The sequence below is a fragment of the Chelon labrosus genome (assembly GCF_963514085.1).
Source record: "Chelon labrosus genome assembly, chromosome: 4".
NCBI lineage: Eukaryota > Metazoa > Chordata > Actinopteri > Mugiliformes > Mugilidae > Chelon > Chelon labrosus.
In genome coordinates, this window is record NC_140340.1 from 14209518 (window position 1) to 14229478 (window position 19961).

A 19961-nucleotide genomic window follows, 5' to 3' on the forward strand; every position below is an offset into this window, starting at 1 on the left:
TCCATCACTTGAGATACATGTCAGCATCTAATATTATTGAAGCTATAATGCAGGACCGTTTACATATATGTATTCAAGCTGTTGCTGTTAAATCTGGTGTCTGTGGAGACATTCCTGTGTAGGAGGTAGTGGTGTGTCAAAGCAAAGGTCGGTTTTCCAGAGATGAAGTGGGGAGCAACTGAAGCGATGGAGATGGAGTAGGTTGCGGCAGCTAGGAGTATGGTGGAGTCTGTGGTGATGAAACAAGAGAACCCGATCAGACAACTCTCTGATTCCACTGTCTCTGGTGATCACAAAGAATGAAACAGAATCCAAGAAGCATCCAAGATGATAACCGTGTGACAAATCGAAGAAAACTATGTGTTCAGACAAGCGGTTGCAGTGCAAACAAGGAAGTGAACGGCGGTGAGGGCAAACAGATTACGGGGCACACGTCATACTTTCACTAGAAGGTAATTACCCTCATTGCAGAAGGAATCTATTGGCAAATTTACCATTAAATTCTTGCGAGTGTCTCCGGCCTGGATCTGCGTGTTTCCGATCTGTGGAACTGCATCCTGCTCATCTATGGTCTGGGCCTCATCAACTTGCCCGGTCTTCATGTATTATAGTTATCCATCCCTACCTGAATGTATAATTCTCCAACCTGCCTATAGTTCAGCGAGCAACGCTGTGATAGATCTACTATTTCCACTGACAGCTCATGCCCCTGTGCTCTTGTTTATCCCTGTAACAGTAAGTTTATGTGCACTGTGTATACCCACTGAACCAGGGCTGTCAGATTCATTTTAGTTCACGGGCCACATACAGCCCAATTTGATCTCAAGCGGGCCGGACCAGTAACATAACAGCATAATAACCTCTAAATAACAACTCAAAATGTTTCCATTTGTTTTAGTGCAAAGAAGTACAAGCACATTATGAAAATGATTACATTTAATAATTCAATAACGACCTGAAAATTTCCCAAGAAAAATAAGTGCGATTTGGGCACATTGTTGCCATTTGGTGTCATGTCCGCACCTCTTACTTAAAAAGTGCAACCCCTTGTGGACAGATTTAGAAACGCCGTTATTTTTATTGAAAAATACAGTTACTGTCTTCAACGTAATTTTCGCACTTTCTGGCAGGCCAATGTTGGCCAGCGGGCCGTATGTTTAACACCCCTGTACTAAACCTTTCTGCAGTGAATACTGTAAATGCTAGCTCTATCTATATTTTTTTATCAATCTCTCATGTACATACATGCATCACCCTATATCTTGTACTCTTCTTCGTATAATGTTCAGATGCTGAGAGCACACTTTAACCAGATGTCTGTATCATCTTCTTCCGCTTCTTCCTCTCCCCCCTCCTCCTCCTCCAGAGTTTTTCCTTGCCACTATTGCCTTAGTGCTGGCTCTGGTGTTGGGTTCTGTAAAGCCTCTTGAGACAATTTGTATTGTTACTGACACCTTATAGACCTGTCCAGGGTGTACCCCACCTCTCTCCTGATGACAGCTGGGATAGGCTCTAGCCCCCCACCCCTGTGACCCTTCACAGGAACAGAAGTTTACAGCATGTTACATATTAATATCTTGGTTGATTAACATGGGAGAGATTATAAAGGCCCATTGTACTGAAGTACAGCCTCACAGAGACTCGTTCTTTCACTATAAAACTTCAGTATATTCTCTAAAATCACAGAACTACACAGTATGGCTACTGAAAAGAAGAACGCATCCTTAAAACAACATACACATAATTATAAACAAACTTAAAATAAAAACTTAAAATTGGTTTAGGATATCGAAATGGAATCATGAAATGCTCACATGTGCTGAGAAGTGAAAACGCATCAGCTCCTTTTTAAAGTACCTCATCAGGGCAGCAGAGGGCAGAGATTATTTGCCACGGGAAGCTGGTTCTCGAATCCAGTCAGATCACATGAGAGGAGTTCAGCTCCTGCAGGAGGCTGGTATGTGTTGATGTTGATGACAGGGGCCAGAGATGCTAATCTTTTAATTTATTTAATCCTCCTAAATGTGTGAGTTTTGTAAAGGAAATTTTAGTTTCTTGCTAAATTGTCACATAAAAACTTAGGTCTTAAAGTCACACTAAGCAAACAGTTTGGTTACACGCAGCGTCTTTGCCTTGAATCCAACTAATCTAACATTGTAGTGCTTACATTTCTTCATGAAATGACCTTACAGAGTTTAGCATGCAGTAAATAATGAGAAATATTCCTTTTTCTTTTATAATGTAAAACATAAAAACCCCATGATTGCTTTCAATAGTACCTTGACTGTGAGTCTACTTGGCAGCAAAAGTCAGACTCTTGGGATAACTCCACAAAGAAATATGGATTTATAGCAGCAAGAAAATGAATAACTCTTGAGTAAGAATCTGAATCAGTGCTGCCAGATTTGGATGCTTTTTGTTTCAAGTCAAGCAGTATTTCAATAAAACAAATTCCTCCAGGTGTCTAATTTGCTTGATTGGGACTGGGACTGAATTCAGACTGAATGCTGATAGTGGTCAATACCAGATAGGATTTTAGTTGTAAATTTAATTTAATTACTGTATACTCATATTTAAGCTCATATTCAACTATTTATACACACACACTTTTTTTGAGTCCAAACTGTCTAAGTGAAACATTCCCTCTTGACAATTTAAATCCGTCCTAACTGGGACATTAACTCTCATAAAGTGCAAGAATGGGGTCCTGAAACCCGTGTCCCAGTATTTCACCTGTTCGTGTAACTGATGTGCAACTCTTCGTGTGAGGTTTATTGTGTGGAACAGTTGAGGTGACGCACTGACAGCTGCACGTGGATTGACCCAGGAGGAACGAAAATCAGCTGGTTGGAGCAGCTGTGGGTATAGTGGAGACAATAGCGAGGGAACAACTTAGAAACACGTCGTTTGGACTTTTCATTGGAAAATACTAAATATGTGAGAGTTAATTGTAATACGGATAAATGATGTGCTTCGTTGTAGGCCTGCAATCTTCCTGATTATGTCTGTGTTCACACTGCTTTGTCATAGCGCATACATTCTCCCACTCTGGCTTTTCAGAAGGGCTAAAGGTCTGTAATAAAGTTTCCTGGGTCACTGTGCACATCTTTCCCTTTTGTCCCCCAGATTCTTTCCAGATCGCTGCCACCAAAAGTGAGACGTCAGGGCTTTTCAAGCTCAGAGTAAAAAAAAGGGCCTTTTCTTTTAGCTTCTTAACTTTCACTGTTATCCCCTTTATGCTGCTCAGATGTACGAGCACCTGCACCAGTCAGTGTCCGCAGAATGAGGCGGTTTGGACCGTGTGAACTCAACAGATAAAACAGTCCGCTGTCTTTTCACCCTCTTTCGCTCTGTTCAAGAGCCTCCAAGTATCCTGACAACCTTGGCTGGTATTTTGGCACAAGTCCCTTGAGTGTTGATGTCAGCTGAGAGAGAGGGGAGGCGAGGTAGGGAGGAGGGGTGGAGGGCCTGGATGAGAGAGGGGAGGGGGAGGAGTGAGCAGCGGGCTATTCAAGGCACTTGTCCTCTGTCTCCCTCTGAGCATAGAGGAGGGGGAGGCGCACATGCATTGAGAGAAACACACTGGCGCACACACACGCACACATAGTAGTAGAGGCTGCATTTTCACAGCCTGCTCTCCAGACTGACAGCAGCAAACGGAGTTGAGAGCCAGCACGACAGAACGAGGGAGAACGAGGACTTGAAACAAGGGAGGCATCAACAGAAGAGAGGCAAGGAGCAGAGATTTACACTGGATTTCCCCTTTTCTTCCTCTTTTAGCTCTGTGGGAGCCCTAAGAGGAATCTCCTTTGCTCTCTTCTTGAACTGAACTTGCTGCTGAAGGACCCGCATCCTGCTATGGCAGCTCTGGTGGGACACAGGAACGCTGGTTCCCTCCCATCTCAACATTGGACTACCTTGATCTGGGCTCTGTTGACCCTATCAACTCAAGTCTGGGGCTTCAACCTGGATACTACTCACACTCTGCACAAGTTGGGAGACCGTGGCACCTTCTTTGGTTTCTCTCTTGCACTTCACCAGCAGCTTACCCCAGAGCCTCAGAGCTGGTGAGTGTGTGAATGCGGCACTGAGCTTGCGCCGCGTGTCCTGTGTGTTTTTGACTATCTTGTAAATGCACCTGCCCCTCATACAAAATGCTCCCTTACACTATAAATGATTATGAACTATAAAATAATTTCAGGGCTCTCAGAAGAAGACATTTGTCAGCATTTCTCCTCTGCCTTTGATTTGCCAAATCACTCCAGCTGGACTGGCTGCAGGAGCATGTGCAGCCTGAGCTCTGAGTTCATTATACGTAAATGGATGAGAGCGGGCTCGCTGAATCAGCAGACAGGCTTTTATTTAATTATTTTATTCTCTAAAAAGGACAAAATGGTTCTAAACAAGTTCCTCTGGGTATGAGTTGTGCATGTGCATTGCCCGTCTAGGTCAGGTTAGTAATCTTCTGTTTGCCAGCAGCTGTTTTGACGTGTCTTTCAGTGTGACTGCAGCACTCCAGCCCCTCTAGAAATCATGAATAAATTATACCAACAGGTCTGCTTGTAAATCTTTAGGAATTATTATTAACTGCAAGACTGTAAAAAAGAGGCAGTCTTAATTTACCTCTCCTGAAGTGGGGCAATTAATATTGAAGGAAGTGGTGGAGATATTTCATCTGACTATGTGGCAGACAGAAATGTTCCTAACACATTCAACAGACATTTTAAAAGTGTTTTTGCCCATAAGCCTGCAGGCCGGTTCTTTATTTTCCATTCCAAATTCCCAACAGCCACAATAGACCCACCTCTACATGAATGATTTCGAGAGTTTTTGCTAAACATTTAATTTCAAAAATAGAAAAATAGAAGCATTACAATGCACTCTGTTTAAAATGTAAAGTAAAAGTTCAAGTGCATAAAGTAGCGCAAAGGTAGTGTTTTTGTTGTGTAGAAATTTGGCTCTTGAACGAATCAGTTGTAGAATGTGTATATTTTACTGATGTATTTTGTGTACCTAGCAATTTGTTGCTGCAGTTTTTATGACGTGATCGGTTAATCTTTAAGTGGAATTATCTAGCAACTATAGATCATTTCCATTGCAAATGTAGCGGAATAAAAAATGTAAATAATTAGTTAAAGTGTAAATAACTATAAATAAACTATCCATTAACAAATGCGTGATATAGTTGGATGTACATTTAAAAAGTCTTAAGGGAATTAAGTGGCTGCGTGCTCCTGTTTTGGAGCTCCATATTTAACTGTTAGCTCCTCAGTTTACCCGGGCTGGAGTCATGCTGTCGCCTGGTAAGACCGGGAGAATGACATCAGGCAGAGTCATGTCACCTCTCTGAAAACCTGCTCGCTGTCAAGAAGCATTCCTGGAACTTATTTTTAAAAAACCGACTCTGAGAATAAAGTATTGTGTTGCTCATTGCTGGGGCCTGAGTAAATGAGAGCAAATACTCCAGAGGAATGGTGGTGCTGGTGCCAAGAGACAGTCAATAAATGAGCTGATGCGCTGATGGGATGCTGCACCTACTGGAAGAGGACGGCATGAATAATGCTGTGACATCAGCTGCTTTATGTCTGACTTACTTTACGATGATTTCATCCCTGATGTGATATTGGTGTGAGTGGACGACTTTCAAGGCTGTAGCCAGGATTCCAGTCATTTCTGCCCACGTTGTTAATGCAAGTCACTCTCTACATCTCTGCGTTCACTTTCTCTGTTTGTTTTTTTTTTGTTCTCTACCTCCAACGGACAGAAACATCTTTATCTGCTAAAATCCTTTGCTGCGTTCACAAGCTGTAGCTGTAAGGTGTTTCTGTCTGTTTGCTTTTTGCTGGTGATCTGCATTCTGCATCTGCAGCAGGAATGCAATGAGAAGGATGAGAGTGGATCAAAACAGTGAAGCTGCGGGCCTAACGATTAAAGCAATGAGCTGACACTTTAGATATCTCTGTAGAAAGATGGGAGCTGCACAGTCATGGGACAATTACTTTGTTGTAGGTTCATCATTATGAACAGAAAGATGATGAGTGCAATAAATGCTGATGTCTATATAAGGGAAATTTTTCTGCTAGCACCCTAAAGACCCAAATTCCTGCAAGTCCTCCAAAATAAAAAATGAAAAAGACATCTTTGTTCATTTCCCTCTGCAAGGACAGTTTTGTGTTATATCAGAAAGGCATTTATCTGTGCCTTCTAAAACCATGTCACACCACTTTATTTATTTATTTACCACGCTTGATTAGGTTGAAAAGAAATCATGATTTGGATTAAACTAAGTACCTTTATAAGATTAACAGACCTTTGTTGTTATGATTGCAAAGACTAACATTGACCAACAGTGGGAAATAGGAATCATTGGTAAGTGTCTAATTCCTACAGTTTGTTGTCTAAGTACTATAGCCACTAGAGTTTGTGTGATTCGAACACAAACTTACAGTATCTTGCTTCTGATCCAACAGATTCTGTCGTCTTCTTGGCTTCTGGGCTTAATTCTTTGATTTCCACTGTAGTGGTGCAAAACATCCTGAGGTAATGTTGTGGCACTGTAAGTTCAATAAATGTATTATTCAGATAGCAACACAGCAATTATCCTTCCTGTCTGAATAATACATTTCCATTAAGCTTTATGATAGTGCCCTGTTCCAGTCCATACTTGTAACTTTCATCGTGCCATTGTTGTTTGTGCCCTTCTGATATACAGAACTATCTTGAGCCAATCTGCCCGAAACATATTGTAATTAGACGCCTTTGACTCATTTTCTTTTTGTATTATAAAGGTGTGGGTTACTGACGCCTGTGGACATTCTGTTCTATGCTCATTGTATGGTATGACACCAGATTCGGTGGTGAAAATGATATTACTGCTTTGATGCTCTGTTCTGAGCTTAGTCATGATTGGATCACACAGCCGGTAATGTATAAGTGCTAATGCAGTTCAGCTTAGTCACACTGGCTCCGTTGTCTAGTTTTGCCACTTGGGTGGATTGAAATTCAGTTTATTGGATGCACAAGGAAATAAGCTCATTGGAAACACTGTAGAAGGTCTGTGTATTCCCCACATGCAGTGTCTGTCTTATTGTTCAGTTTCACAGTATCTGTTAGAACATGCCTTTGCCTTCCCAAAGCCCCACAGCTCCTTTTCAGTTGGCAGCAAAGGTCAACACAAAAGCCATCTCATATTGACTGTACTGCAACAAGATCCTGGCCAGCGACATGTCTGGAGGAAGTAAAAGTATGCCACACTCAGAGCAGGATAAGAGCCTTGGTCTGGCATCCTGGACTTCTGGCAAACCTTCAACGTTTTCTTTCTCGGTTGCCCATGCCTGTCAAGTATCCCGTTTTGGCCGGGAAAGTCACGTATTTTACCCTTCTTTCCCACCGTCCTCCCGTATTAGTATTTTCCCGTAAATCTCACGTATTTATTTTTTTAAGTTAAAAAAACCCCAAAACATTCCCAATCTGAGCTCTGTCACTAGCCTCCCAATAACTGCCACCTGCAGTAGCCTACTACAGGTACTGTAGGTGGCAGTTGTCGCGAGGTTAGTGTGTGACGTCAGATGATGAGTGACAACGCGAGAAAAAAAAAGAAAAAAACAGAGATGGATGATGGACGCCACGACAGAGAAGGCACTCCTCCTGCCAAAAAACCAAAACCCTCATGTAAATCTGATTAATCCAGGTGTGTCTGATCATTGTTGTTGTGACTACTGAGGTCAGGCACACCTGGATTAATCAGTTTGTCCAATAATGGCAGACAGAAAACAAAGGAGCTGGCTGAAGTTCAGGAAGTAGTGCAGCTGTGCATAAAGCCAATTGTAGTTTATAAGTGGTTGACAAGCGGTGATTTTAGCTTTCTTGTACACCTGTCTTAAAATGTAAGGGATACTGGAGCTTGGTTGGGGTGGTGGGACTGCTTGCGGCGGGCGCTGGAAAATTTCCCTTATTTTCAAATCCAAAACTTGACAGGTATGCGGTTGCCCTTAAGCAGAGGCCCTTAGCTGAACTTAGGGGGGCTCTGTTTCTTCTTCTTCTGCTGCTGTTGCTGCTGATGGCAGACAGAGGATGAGTTGAGAGGGTATTTGAGTCTGAGCTATGTGTGCGTCTGCTATTTATAATGCCATGAGAAGAGCTTCCGCTAATAGTTCACTCCCTGGCGAAGACAGGAAGCGCTCTGAGCTCAAAGCCTCCACGTCCTAAAATCATCTACTGCAAGTTTTCACATGGTACTAAGACAGCTCACAACACAAAAATACACTCCAGATACACAACAATAACTCAACCTTATCTGGCATGTTTATGTAAACAATTAAAGGACCAGTGTGTAGGATTTAATGGCACAGGTCTCAACTCAGCCTCCTTCTCCAAATGTTCTGGTTTGGATGTGGGTTACTGTCAACACGGTGGACTCAAGAAAGACTCACTACCTCAGTTGATACAACGGGCTCATGTTGAGCAAATGAAAACACAACATATATTATTTTCAGGCAATTAGATGCTAATGAAAGTTAGACAGTTAGATTCCCCTCAGTCCTACACATTGCTCCCTTTGGGTTTTAAGGGCAAACGTGACACTAGGGTAAGGATGAATGCTGCGTAGGAACTTTAATTGTTATATTTTATATTACACTGCAACCAAACTGGACTAAAAGTCTAAAGCAGCTTTGTAAAACTGCTAATTGGCAACATGAAATGGGACGGTCAGTAGTTTGAATATTAAAGTACTGAAATAAAAGGAAAAATACTGAACTAAAATGTTGTGTCCACTCAATGGGAATTTAAGGGTTATTCACTGGATAAGTGATACTCTACTGATGTTCAATAATCAGAATAAGCTGATTCTTCACTGCAACCTTTTAGTGTCGTACATCAGTATACTTAGAACAGACCATGACAGCATGATGTAGCATGAAGCCTTCTGCATATATCCATAGCTTACTGCCACAGGCATGTAAATCATACTGTACGCACTGGAAAGCCTCCAGCTTTGCACTTTCATGTTTTTTCTTTAAGTTAATCTCTGCCTCATAATTCAATGTAAAGATTTCTTTTAATTTCACAGTGTATTGACAAAGATGAGGGGTGGGGTGGGAGGATGGGGGGGCAGCTCTGCTTCGACGTAGGTCACAAATCATCCGTTATTGTTTCTGGCCTTGAAAGACATCTCTTGTCCTATATCTTTTTCCTGGCACAATTGCCACCCCTCCCTTTTGTGATATTTTTCAATTGATTAAATATTTCCCTTTTACTGAACATTTTCTTTAGCGAATGACTTTATTTAAATCCATGTTTTTTTTTTTTCAAACCCTGTCAGTCTGCAGCATGGCTACACATCACTGACAGTATCATTAAACTGTGATTTATGCCATTGTCAGGCTGGTGATTCAGTAGACCTTGAATTGACTGTGTTACAATGCTGTCACAGGGAAAGTAGGAAAGTATCATATTACAGTGAGGTTCATGTTTACACGTGGACCTGCTGTGGTGTCTTCGTAAGCAGGAACACTTGGTCTTAGAGTTAGGGGGGGTCCGCAGGTAGCTGATATAGTCCTAGACATCTTGTCTGGATTTCAGTTTCACTGGCTGCGTAGGAATCTAAAACAGAGCTTTCTGAGGCTGAACAAATCCGCCTGTTGGACTGGAGCTTAGATGTTAATTTTGGATGACTTCCAAAATCTTACAGAGATAGGAAAATAAGTCAAACGCATAAGATAAGAAACTCTGTGCTGTTCAGTTTAGGAGGTTAGTGCACTGAAGCAATAATTTGACATTTTGGCATATGCTTATACACTTTCTTTTGGAGAATTAGAAAATGAACTACAACACGTGTACACTGAATATGAAGGTATAAACAACTGCTGATGAGCTTCACTAGCACAGAAACAGCAATCAGGGAGAAACTTTGCCTAGCCTAAACAACATTCACTTGCTGTTTCTGACATAATGTGCAGGACTTTTTAATGGCCAGGCACTGAGAATTAATAAATACTGAACTTTAGGGATGCAGATATGCAGATTCTGTTATGTTTTTGTTATCTTTACCTAAGCCTAGCTGTTTCCCCTGTTCCAAGGCTTTGTGCCAAGCTAAGCCAGCCATGTACAGTCCGTCAGGTTATATTTAGAAAATAAGAATAATAGTCGTCTCAAGTGTTAATTCAAAACATCACTAAAGCCATAAAAACTGCAGCGTTGGGTCTGGTTTTTGTAATTTTAACAATTTTATTGCTGAAACTCAAATGTAATATTCTTTGGACCATAGAAATTCTTATGCAGAACACATGTATGTGTGTGCTTAAATGGTGCCTATAGCAGAACTGTCTCTCACATTCATAACACAAAGAGGAATTTCTGGGGAGGCTAATTTACATCACAATGGCGAGATAAAAGCTGCTTTTTCACCCCCAGCTTTTCAGAGTTGAGAATGAACCTTCCCCTCCTTTTCCCTCCCTAATTCAATTCATGATTTCTCTCCCGTTCTGCCTCTCTCTCTCTCTCTCCTTCTCAGTTTGTCCCACAGTAACTTTCCTGCTAACCCTCCCAAATGCCATTCATGTGAAAGCCTCGTAAATGTAACTGTTGCAGAGCTTATTTATATGAGAGATCAGTAAGAGCAAAGGGTATACAGAATGGGCTGTACAGTCTACCATGCACGCACAAACACACACACATACACACACAAGATAAATGCCTTTCTCTTGCTCCCACTTACTCTCTGTCTATTTAGCATTGTCCCATTCCTCCACTGGGCAGCCCGGACCTGCACAAAAGCTCAGTGGGAAGCAGCGCTGCCTGGGCTTTCAGGAATATTACTTTGCAGACCACGTGCTCACTGAAAGCAGAGAGACAATCTGCAGAGTCAGGAGGATACATACAACTTAGATCTGATGGAGGTGCAGAAAAAAAAACGCAGAGTTTGGCAGTGTTGGAGAGGCAGAGGCTGATTCTGCATCTGCACTACTAAGATGGTTGGCAGTCAGATAAAGTCCTGAGGTTACATTGGAGGTGTTCTGCGTCATCATCTTTAGTGTTAATGAGTCATTTTTCATTGTCCTTAGTTGTGCGTCATTTGACAAAGTTATTTGACAAAGAGCCCAGCATTACCTTGAGTTGACTCCAGCAATCGCTTCTGAATATCGTATGATATGTATGTGGGGGAGGTGTCGAGGGTCTGATGGGAGTGGGAGCTGCAGGGATGAATAAATCATGGCAAACCTCCCTTTTGATTAAATATCTGTGTGTGTATACATGCTCGTGTGTGTGTTTGTGTATGTGTGCGCACAGCGGTGCGTGGGTTAACTCTGATAAAGACGCAGTTTAATCAATCAGCTAATGGCAGCTCTACTGGGACCAGATACTGAAATAGTATGAAAAGCAGAAGGGAACAGGAAATTGCAAGGGAGGAGGCAGCCTTTGTTTGTATTTATTGAAGTGATCTGTACTTTGATTCCTCGGGATATGAACAAACAAACAATCACTTTATGTGCATGAATTAATTCTTTAAAGAAGCAATGTTTTGAATTGTCACAGTCTTCTCTATCTCTTCCAATTTCCAGTAACATTTATAATATTTCACACCATCGGTGTCATTGTTGTTGGTATCTTGCAGTATGTTTATTTTAACATTTAAACTATAAACTGTTTTTTAAATACAGATTTTAAAACATTTACAGTATAAACTGTTGTATTCAGTAACTGCAAGGTGTAACTGTTGCTTAACTAAAGCTCGCTAACAGTAGCATGCTAATGACTCGTCTAGATTAAAAAGAAAAAGATATCATTTAGTAGAACACGGAAAGATTTCGATTTACATTTTAATAAAAGTAATCCTACACTTTACCTTTAAATAGTAAAACTGTATGCCGATAACATTAGCTAAATGCTAGTCACAATAGCTAACTGGTACTAGTTTTGTTAGCATAATTAGCATAATAAACTAAGCTAGCTACTGGCTCAGAAAAAAAATCACATACTTCTAAACTTAACTGATTAAAGACATTAACTAATAATTTATTTATTTTTACTTTTTGAAATCCTAGTTTAAATCTACATAAGATTTTCCAAGACCTTAGGAAGAACTTTATACTAATTTCTAAACAACCAGTGCAACCTGAGCTAAGACATATATTGGTGTCAACTAACATAGTGATACAGTTACAGAGAAAGACATTTATATTAATATTCAAAATACATTGTATTTTGTCCAACGAGCCTTCATCAGTATTTCACGCTGAGTCACTATGGGTGGACATTCAGTAGACCAATGAGAAGTACCATAGTACCCTAAAGAGAACATGGTCATCAACATGCAAATATGATTGCCAGACTTTTATAATCATTATTATCTTATTTTTATTCTAGGACTGAGGCACCGGGTTTATATCTTGTTAATGTAGACGCTGTAAAGTGGGAGGATATGATGTGAATGGTAAATAAGCAATTAGTAACTAGTCACTTCAGGTTATAGTCTGTAATTCACATGGAAAATCATGCAGTCTCCTCCTGGACGAGACACACAGCTGAACAAAGGTCTGACTTAATGAATGTGTTCATGACCAGAAGACAAACTGTTTTATGTTAAATAAAAACTATAATAAAAGGAAAAGGAAATGTGAGAACTCTTAAAACAGAAGTGGACTTTGTTGCAGCAAAAATGGTTGATTATCGAAACAAAGTAAAAGGACAGATCAATAGATGGATGAGTGGATAACGGGGCAGAAGAAAGGGGAGTATGAAAGGGAGCAGGAATGAGACGGTGTAGGGTTGTGTCCTCTTTACACTTTGGACCTGGGGGCTAATCATTGCCCAATCTAGGCCTGAAAATGGCTATTCACTTATTGATCAGTGGATCAGGTGGTGAGCTGAGGGGTTGTTAAAGATGCATGTGAAGTGAGGATGGGGTTACCATTGTCCTCAAATGCAGCGTCAAGCACTGCATTTGCATCCTCCTTCTACTACAGAGCTACTTTCACTGTACAGTTGAAGATATTCAGATCTCATTTTTAATTTAATATACTGCCCTTGTGATGCCCGTAAACGAATTGTATCTGCAGGAAGTTGAGTCAGATCCGTGGGCAGTGAACCACAATATCCCAAAGGGGTTTTTGCACGACCTGGCAGCTGTTTCTGTCTCTCTTTTTGCCCCCTTTTTTTTTTTGCGTTGCCCAACCCTTTGCTCCTCTGCCCAGATAGGGACAGAGTTGAGATGTTAAAAAACGTGATGATTCACAGCTCGGTCACTTCATTCTCAGCTGTCGTTTACTCATCAGCAAAACTGAAAGGAGAAACTGGTGTCAGGTGTGAAATCTGCAGGTTCTGAAACAGGCCCCTTAGCTTTAGTTTTATGGGAAGTGAATGTCTCGGTCGGCATTGTTGGACGGGCTGCAGTCAATGTGCTGATCTTTAGTTTACACAGTTGTTGCGCGGCCTTCTGTTGTCCGCTTGTGTGTGTGTATGTGTGTGAATAAATATTCAAGCCAACACTCATGCCTCTACTAATGTCTGCATGCTTGCACTTGGTTTCCTTTGCATGCATGTGTGTGTAAGCGTGTGTGTGTCCAGGTCAGAGGTCACAGTCTTGCCCGAGGGTAACAACAGAAGGCGTATGGGCCCCCATGCTGATCCTGTTGAGCCACTGTCTATGGAGCAACAGCCTCAACACTGCTCTGATGGACAGATGTTAAAGGGTGTGAGCACACAGATCAGGAGGGAGCAGCAGCAGTCACGATGGGCATGAAACCAAATGTGGGAAGTTTTCAGGGCGTATTTGATTCAACATTTCGCAAACTTTATTAGCTCTTGAAAACCCATGACTGGAACATTCCAAGGACGGGTTGTGTTTTGAAAAGTCTTTTGTCTGTCGTTAAAAAAGTTTGCTCCGTAAATGGATCTTCACATTAAAATTAAAGCATAAAAAAAAGAAGCTCCCGTCCCCTTAGGCAGATTACTTCAATGATGCGCAGTCACACCACAGATGCCCTTTACAAATCAAAGCCTTTTCTGCCTCTCACGCCATTCTTCTTCTGTTTATCTCCTTTTTAAGTTTGGGCTCCAGCACTTTCTCTCCACAAACACAACTGAGCTTTGAAATCTCTTGGGATTGGAGAACAACCTTCTGCCGATGTTTGTGAATCTCGTCTGACTGTTTATTAGTGCGCTAACATGCTGCTGATAATTATTTACAATGTTTTCTAAAAAGTCAGCCGTGTTTTTAGCTTGCTGTCAGTGGATTCTCTGGTTGTATAAAATCAGCGTTGTGTAATCCTGCAACAGAAAACACGCGCACACTGTCAGATTTGCCAGAAACACTATGACAAGCGGGTTGGTGGTGAATCCCATTGTTATCCAGCTTTCCTGCCACTCTCCTTGTTTATATGGGAGCCTGTGTGCGGGGATGTGACTCCTGAAAGTGGGGGAGCACTGAGAGAGGGTGAGATTGTGTGTGTGCGTGCATGAGTGGGGAGGTGGAGGGGATTGGTGGGGGAAGGGTGGACAGAATGGTGTAGAGAGTGTCGGGGTCACTGCACATGACCCCCCCACTGGTGAACACCCGAGTATGCGCGTGGTGTAATGTGTGTCTGTGTAGCTTTTGTGACGATCAACTGGGAAAACAAGGATGGCGGCTGCGGAGAAAGAAGAGGTTATAAATCACTAATCAAGGCAGAGCTTTATGAATTTTAAGGGGGGTTGTTTTGTGCTGTCAAATTTGTACAAGGATCACTGTCATTGTTAGTGACTCATGGTTTCTTCTCTCCTTTTAGAATGAGTACTTTGTCTTTCATTGGTGTAATTACAAAACCCTGATCAAACATTAACGGATCTCATTAAGAATGGATCAGATGTCGCCATTTCAGTCAGGTTTTGCAGAAAAAGTCTTCATATTTTTTTAAACACTGCATATTTTTCCTATTTACACTCTTTATTTGACCATGCCTTTCGTGCAAATGCTGCAGATCCAGGTGTAGCATACTGAGCCAGAGAGTTTATTGGTGGGTCCACCATCGTTCAAATCAGCCTCAGCCGTACCGCTAACAAGCTCATCTAAGATGGTGAAAGTGGAAATCATTACCTAACATCATTATGCCAAAATTGCCATAGTAATCATGTTAGCACGCCAATGTTAGCATGGCTAATAGCATTTCTGTGGCTAAATATGGCCCCTTTCTCAGATGTGGTGGTGCCCCAGATGCAAACAAAGCCCAGGTGCTTTATCTAATCAGACTGTTCAACCTGACAGTGGAATTCACCCACACCCACCCACACACAAACACACATGCTGGTCCTGTCTGGGTTCATGTGGGTTTTCCACTAGACAGCATCACCATCACACTCAACACCCTGATATCTCCTCCAGAGTCAGTGGGAAGCGGCAACAACATACCCACGGCCACTCAGGTTACACGCAGACACACACCGTGCCGAATGCAGATTTACGGAAAGACGAGCTTGGCAGCTGAGATCACGATCACACTATCTGAGTCAACCCTGAACAATGAAGCCAGCTAATAAGGCGGCTAAAGGGCAGATACATGAAAGTATTACTCAGCCATGATGATTTATCCGTGTCAGACCCGCCACATGTGTTCATGTCTGTCTGCTGAGCACTTCCAAATCTTCGGGATATATTTGTAATTTTTCAACTGTGTTGTAAAGCAATTGGCACGTTTTCATATAAACTCTGAATCTGTGTTTTCTCTTGTTTATATAGACCATTGAAAATTTCTAACATTATTCGGCGTGAGTGATGGGGACACAGTGGTCTTGGACTTGTGTAAAAACTGCAAAATGTAATGACTAATATCAATCAAAAGTAATTAAGTTGTACTGAAAGGTTTAGTCACTTTAGTGTAATATTCTCTGTTTGTGACTGTTTTTGTAACTTTGAAGGATATCTAACCGATTTGTTTGATGGCTGAAGCTTCGTAAATGCAACTTTTTTGAGATTTTTTTCCAAGCGCATCATGCAGGGACCTTTCAACGACGCGTTTGAAAAGAAGGAACGATTTCACCATGCCCATTTCAATACTCACAGTGGAAGCTGTAGTTTAAAGACATAAAAGACCTGTGAAAAGGTGACCGTTGAAGATTTAAAGCACAATGATCATAGCCTTGCAGTCCCCATTTATAAGCCCATTTGTTATATATGTGAATTTATTCTTGAATTGTCTTAAACAGGGCAACAACTGATGATTACTTTGTTGTGATGAAACCATTAATTCTTTGATGGCATCTTGAAATATTTTGCTTTCTTTGTCTGACAGCCTAGTATAGTTTAGGGGAAGCAGACATGTTGGGAGCCATCCCACTCTTCTCCAAATACTGGTGGTATAACAGATTACCAAACCCCCCAGCCTCACACCTGCATGTGTATCTGGACATGTGGGGGGGACATGAAAACGAACTCCAAAACATGAACCAGAGCCTCCTGGAATGTGGTGCTACATGAGGGATCTGATCGGTTTTTCTTTAGTGATTCCACTTAACAAAATCCCCTTTGTTAAACATGTGTTTACAGTAGCTTAACATTTTTTGCCATGGACCACCAGTGATGTGCAGCATTATTATTTGAGGCCTTTGCTTTGGGTGGCTGTTTTGGGTTCTTGCTCGTTAAGGTGAGGGGAGAATTATTCCTGAGACATGCACAGCTGCACCTGAACAGAAGTTTTTTTTCAAGAGCAGTGAATAGGAAGTGGGGAAGTCTGGGTGATTTCAGCAGTAAAGTGTGTGTTTTAACCAGTGGTGGAATGCAAGAAAGAAGAACATTTTGGATATGGGTATATATCTATGCTAGCTATGCTGCTAATAATGAGGCTGCAGTGTTAACATGGTAATGTCACAGTATGCTTAGCTACTTATTTAGCTTTTCGGCCAACTCATGATCAGCAGTGAAATATATTTTTCACTGTCCCCCGGCTAGTGGTTTGTGGTTATGATATGCCCGGCGTACGAGTAGTAACATCACCCATAAATCGTGGGAAGACCGCTGCGAGTGAAATATCGACAGCGAGACCCCACTGATATTAGAAGCAGATTATCATATTAACAACGTAAAGAAATAATGGAAGACTTACACGACTAAATTACAATATATTAATTGACTATCCTCCTCCGCCTTTTCCAAAAACACCAGCAAACACGTCACAACCCGTCAACTCAGACGTTCCTGCAAAATGAAAATTTGAGGAAGCATAAGTCACGCCACTGTTCACTCACATAGTGTCATTTACTGGTGAAACAAACAGGGACTGGACAAGGTTTACAAATACTTTTATAATCAAATTATGTGCAGCCTAATAGAGTATCTGCATGCCTGCTGTCATCTGAGTTCCCGACCAAGATTAGTAGGAAAAGATGCACCTTTGATCCATTTATGTGTCCAAGAGCAGAATGGAGCCAGTATTGTAGAAGGTACACAGTGTACCCCGTCAAACATTATTATCCAACACAACAGTAAAGAGGAGTTGCTGCGTACCCAACACTGCCTCTCTGTGAACACTCAGACACTGACTAAGAGCTTTTCTCTGTGGTGCTTCCAGCTTGTTACTCTGTATTTATAGGTGAAATATTTCCCACCCACATCAATAGCCCTAATTTAAGTGTGTACATATCACGGTAGATATGAAGGGAGCATGTGGTGGGAACGTTTTGCACGGACACTACAGCAAGTATGTAGTCACGCAGCCGAGCCAACCATTTTTATTGCCAACATTGTTATAATTAAACCGAACCTGCAGACACATTGAAACTGCTTTCTTTGGCACTCAATTTAGGAAAGACCTCTTTCTCTTATCCTCTGCACTTTATTCTCTGCTCTCGCTTCTCTGCCTCTGTTTAAACACGTCTCGCTTCCATGCATACGCCACGGCTGATGGTGTTGGATGGAATTCGGTTTTTAAATAGCATCCGAGACGGAATCAGCCACTCCTAATAAGGCAGAGGGCAGTGACACTAACCCCAAAATATCAACAACCACCTCACTGAGAATAAAACTTTTCCCTGTCTTGATAGTGAAGGATGACTGGAGCATGTCAGTGTCAACAAGATACACCTTACACAGATATCTAGAGCTGCTATCAGTCAATTTTAAGTCAGCATAACACGCGTTCTCTGCTGGATTGCTTCACTTTAGCTGCAGGTGAATTGTACTGCAGCTCGTGGGTGAAATCTTTGACACAAGTATAGTAAATGAGTGGCGCTGATTTTCTTTCAGGATCCTGGTGGGGGCGCCGCAGGCAGCGGGGCAGGGCCTGTTGAGGGGCATTCGACCCGGAGCCTTGTTCAGGTGTCCAATCACACCAGAGGAGTACGACTGTGAGAGGGTTGACATCGATGGAGACGGTGAGTTTGTAGTACTACTCATCTTTTCAACCACTAACTGATTTGTTCGACAATAAATAAATAAATAAATAAATAAATGGCTGTTTTTCCTCTATGATATAAAATACTTCTGAGTTTATCAGAGGGAAAAATGTTAATAAAATGCTGCAATCCTATGTCATTATGAATGCCGGTACACAGTGTATGCAAAGTTTTTGAATTAATGTCGTCATGAAACATATTCTATACCTTTCAATATGCTTTTTATGCTGGTCTCTTTCTTTACCTTTTTATTTTTTGCATTTCATTTATCAACGAAGATTGATTCGAACATGAATAACTCTTTGTATAACAAAGTTCTGTTGGCTCAGATTCTGATTAGTTTACAATATGGAAACCATCAGGACTTACATTTCCTTCTGTGTTTTCACTCAGTGAATCTGGACAGAGAGAGCAAAGACAACCAGTGGCTGGGAGTTACAGTCAAGAGTCAGGGGATTGGAGGCAAGGTGGTGGTAAGTAATATCCATGTTGTGGAAATTCCTCTGTGCAGGAAGGAATTGTGTTTCCGCTGCTGACCCAGTGGTGTTTGATCAATGCAGACACATGTTCAACCTTGGATGAGGAGCTGATTGTCTGAATGAGTAAACAGTGTAGAGTATCCTGCTGTCTGAAAGTCAAAGGCCAAGTGATATCCAAGGCACGCTAATGCCATTTCTGGTCCCTCACCAGACCTGTGCTCACCTGTATGAGCTGAGGCAACGTGTAAGTCAGTCTTCAGAGACTCGCGATCCCATCGGACGCTGCTACGTCCTGAGTGAGGACCTGACAGAGCGAGACGACCTGGACGGCGGGGAATGGAAGTTCTGCGAGGGTCGGCCACAGGGGCACGAGCAGTTTGGCTTCTGTCAGCAGGGCCTTTCTGTCAGTTTCACGCCCGACAACAACTTCATCTTATTTGGAGCTCCAGGAACATACAACTGGAAAGGTAACGTGTCCGACTGAGACATAAAGTATAAATATAGTATATATAGTATAATACATATACATACATATATATACTATGTATAGTATAAATTCATCTATTGTGGTTAAAAAATCCTCTAGAGGAACCTTTACCAGTTGACACTGGGTGCGAGGCAGGGTACAGCCTGCATAGGTCTCCAGTCTATAACAGGGCACAAACAGAGTCTTTCTTGTCCAAATCAAGAAGTTGTGTGTTTTCCTAATTTGAAAACACTGTGAGGGAAATGTGTGGTGTGATGTGTCGAACTCCACCATGCAAGAAATGTAAATGAGAAAGATTTGTTAGTTTTTAATTAAATTCTTGGTTTGCATGGATTCTCCCTCTTAAGCCTTCACGAGAGTTCACAGTGGATGTCAAAATACAAGAAGAAAGGCAATCTGTGCGCACGTAGACAGGACAAAGCATTTAATTTATAAGCCAATCCATTGATTGCACACAGAAATTCTGCAGCACAGCAGCATACCCTAAATCAACGAAGGCTCTGAGACTTACCTGATGCAGAAAACAGTCACTGGATTGATTTATATTGTATGGTGCTAGTCTCCCACATGTTGTGCATTGCTGCATAATGCAGTACACATTCTATAATGTGGAAATATGAATCAAATTGTTG

The 19961-nt window shown here is 41.7% G+C and overlaps 1 protein-coding gene across 1 annotated transcript in view; it reads left to right on the plus strand.

Moving 5' to 3' along the window:
• Positions 1-3858: 3858 nt before the first annotated feature.
• itga7 (integrin, alpha 7) overlaps positions 3859-19961 on the plus strand; it is a gene marked incomplete at its 5' end in the record, with an annotated part of 32592 nt that continues 16489 nt past the window's right edge. Inside the window, 4 exons of the mRNA XM_084543913.1 lie at positions 3859-4067; positions 18215-18342; positions 18757-18836; positions 19054-19309. Of these exons, the coding sequence (XP_084400039.1) occupies positions 3859-4067; positions 18215-18342; positions 18757-18836; positions 19054-19309 (673 nt within the window). The remainder of the gene's footprint in view (positions 4068-18214; positions 18343-18756; positions 18837-19053; positions 19310-19961) is intronic.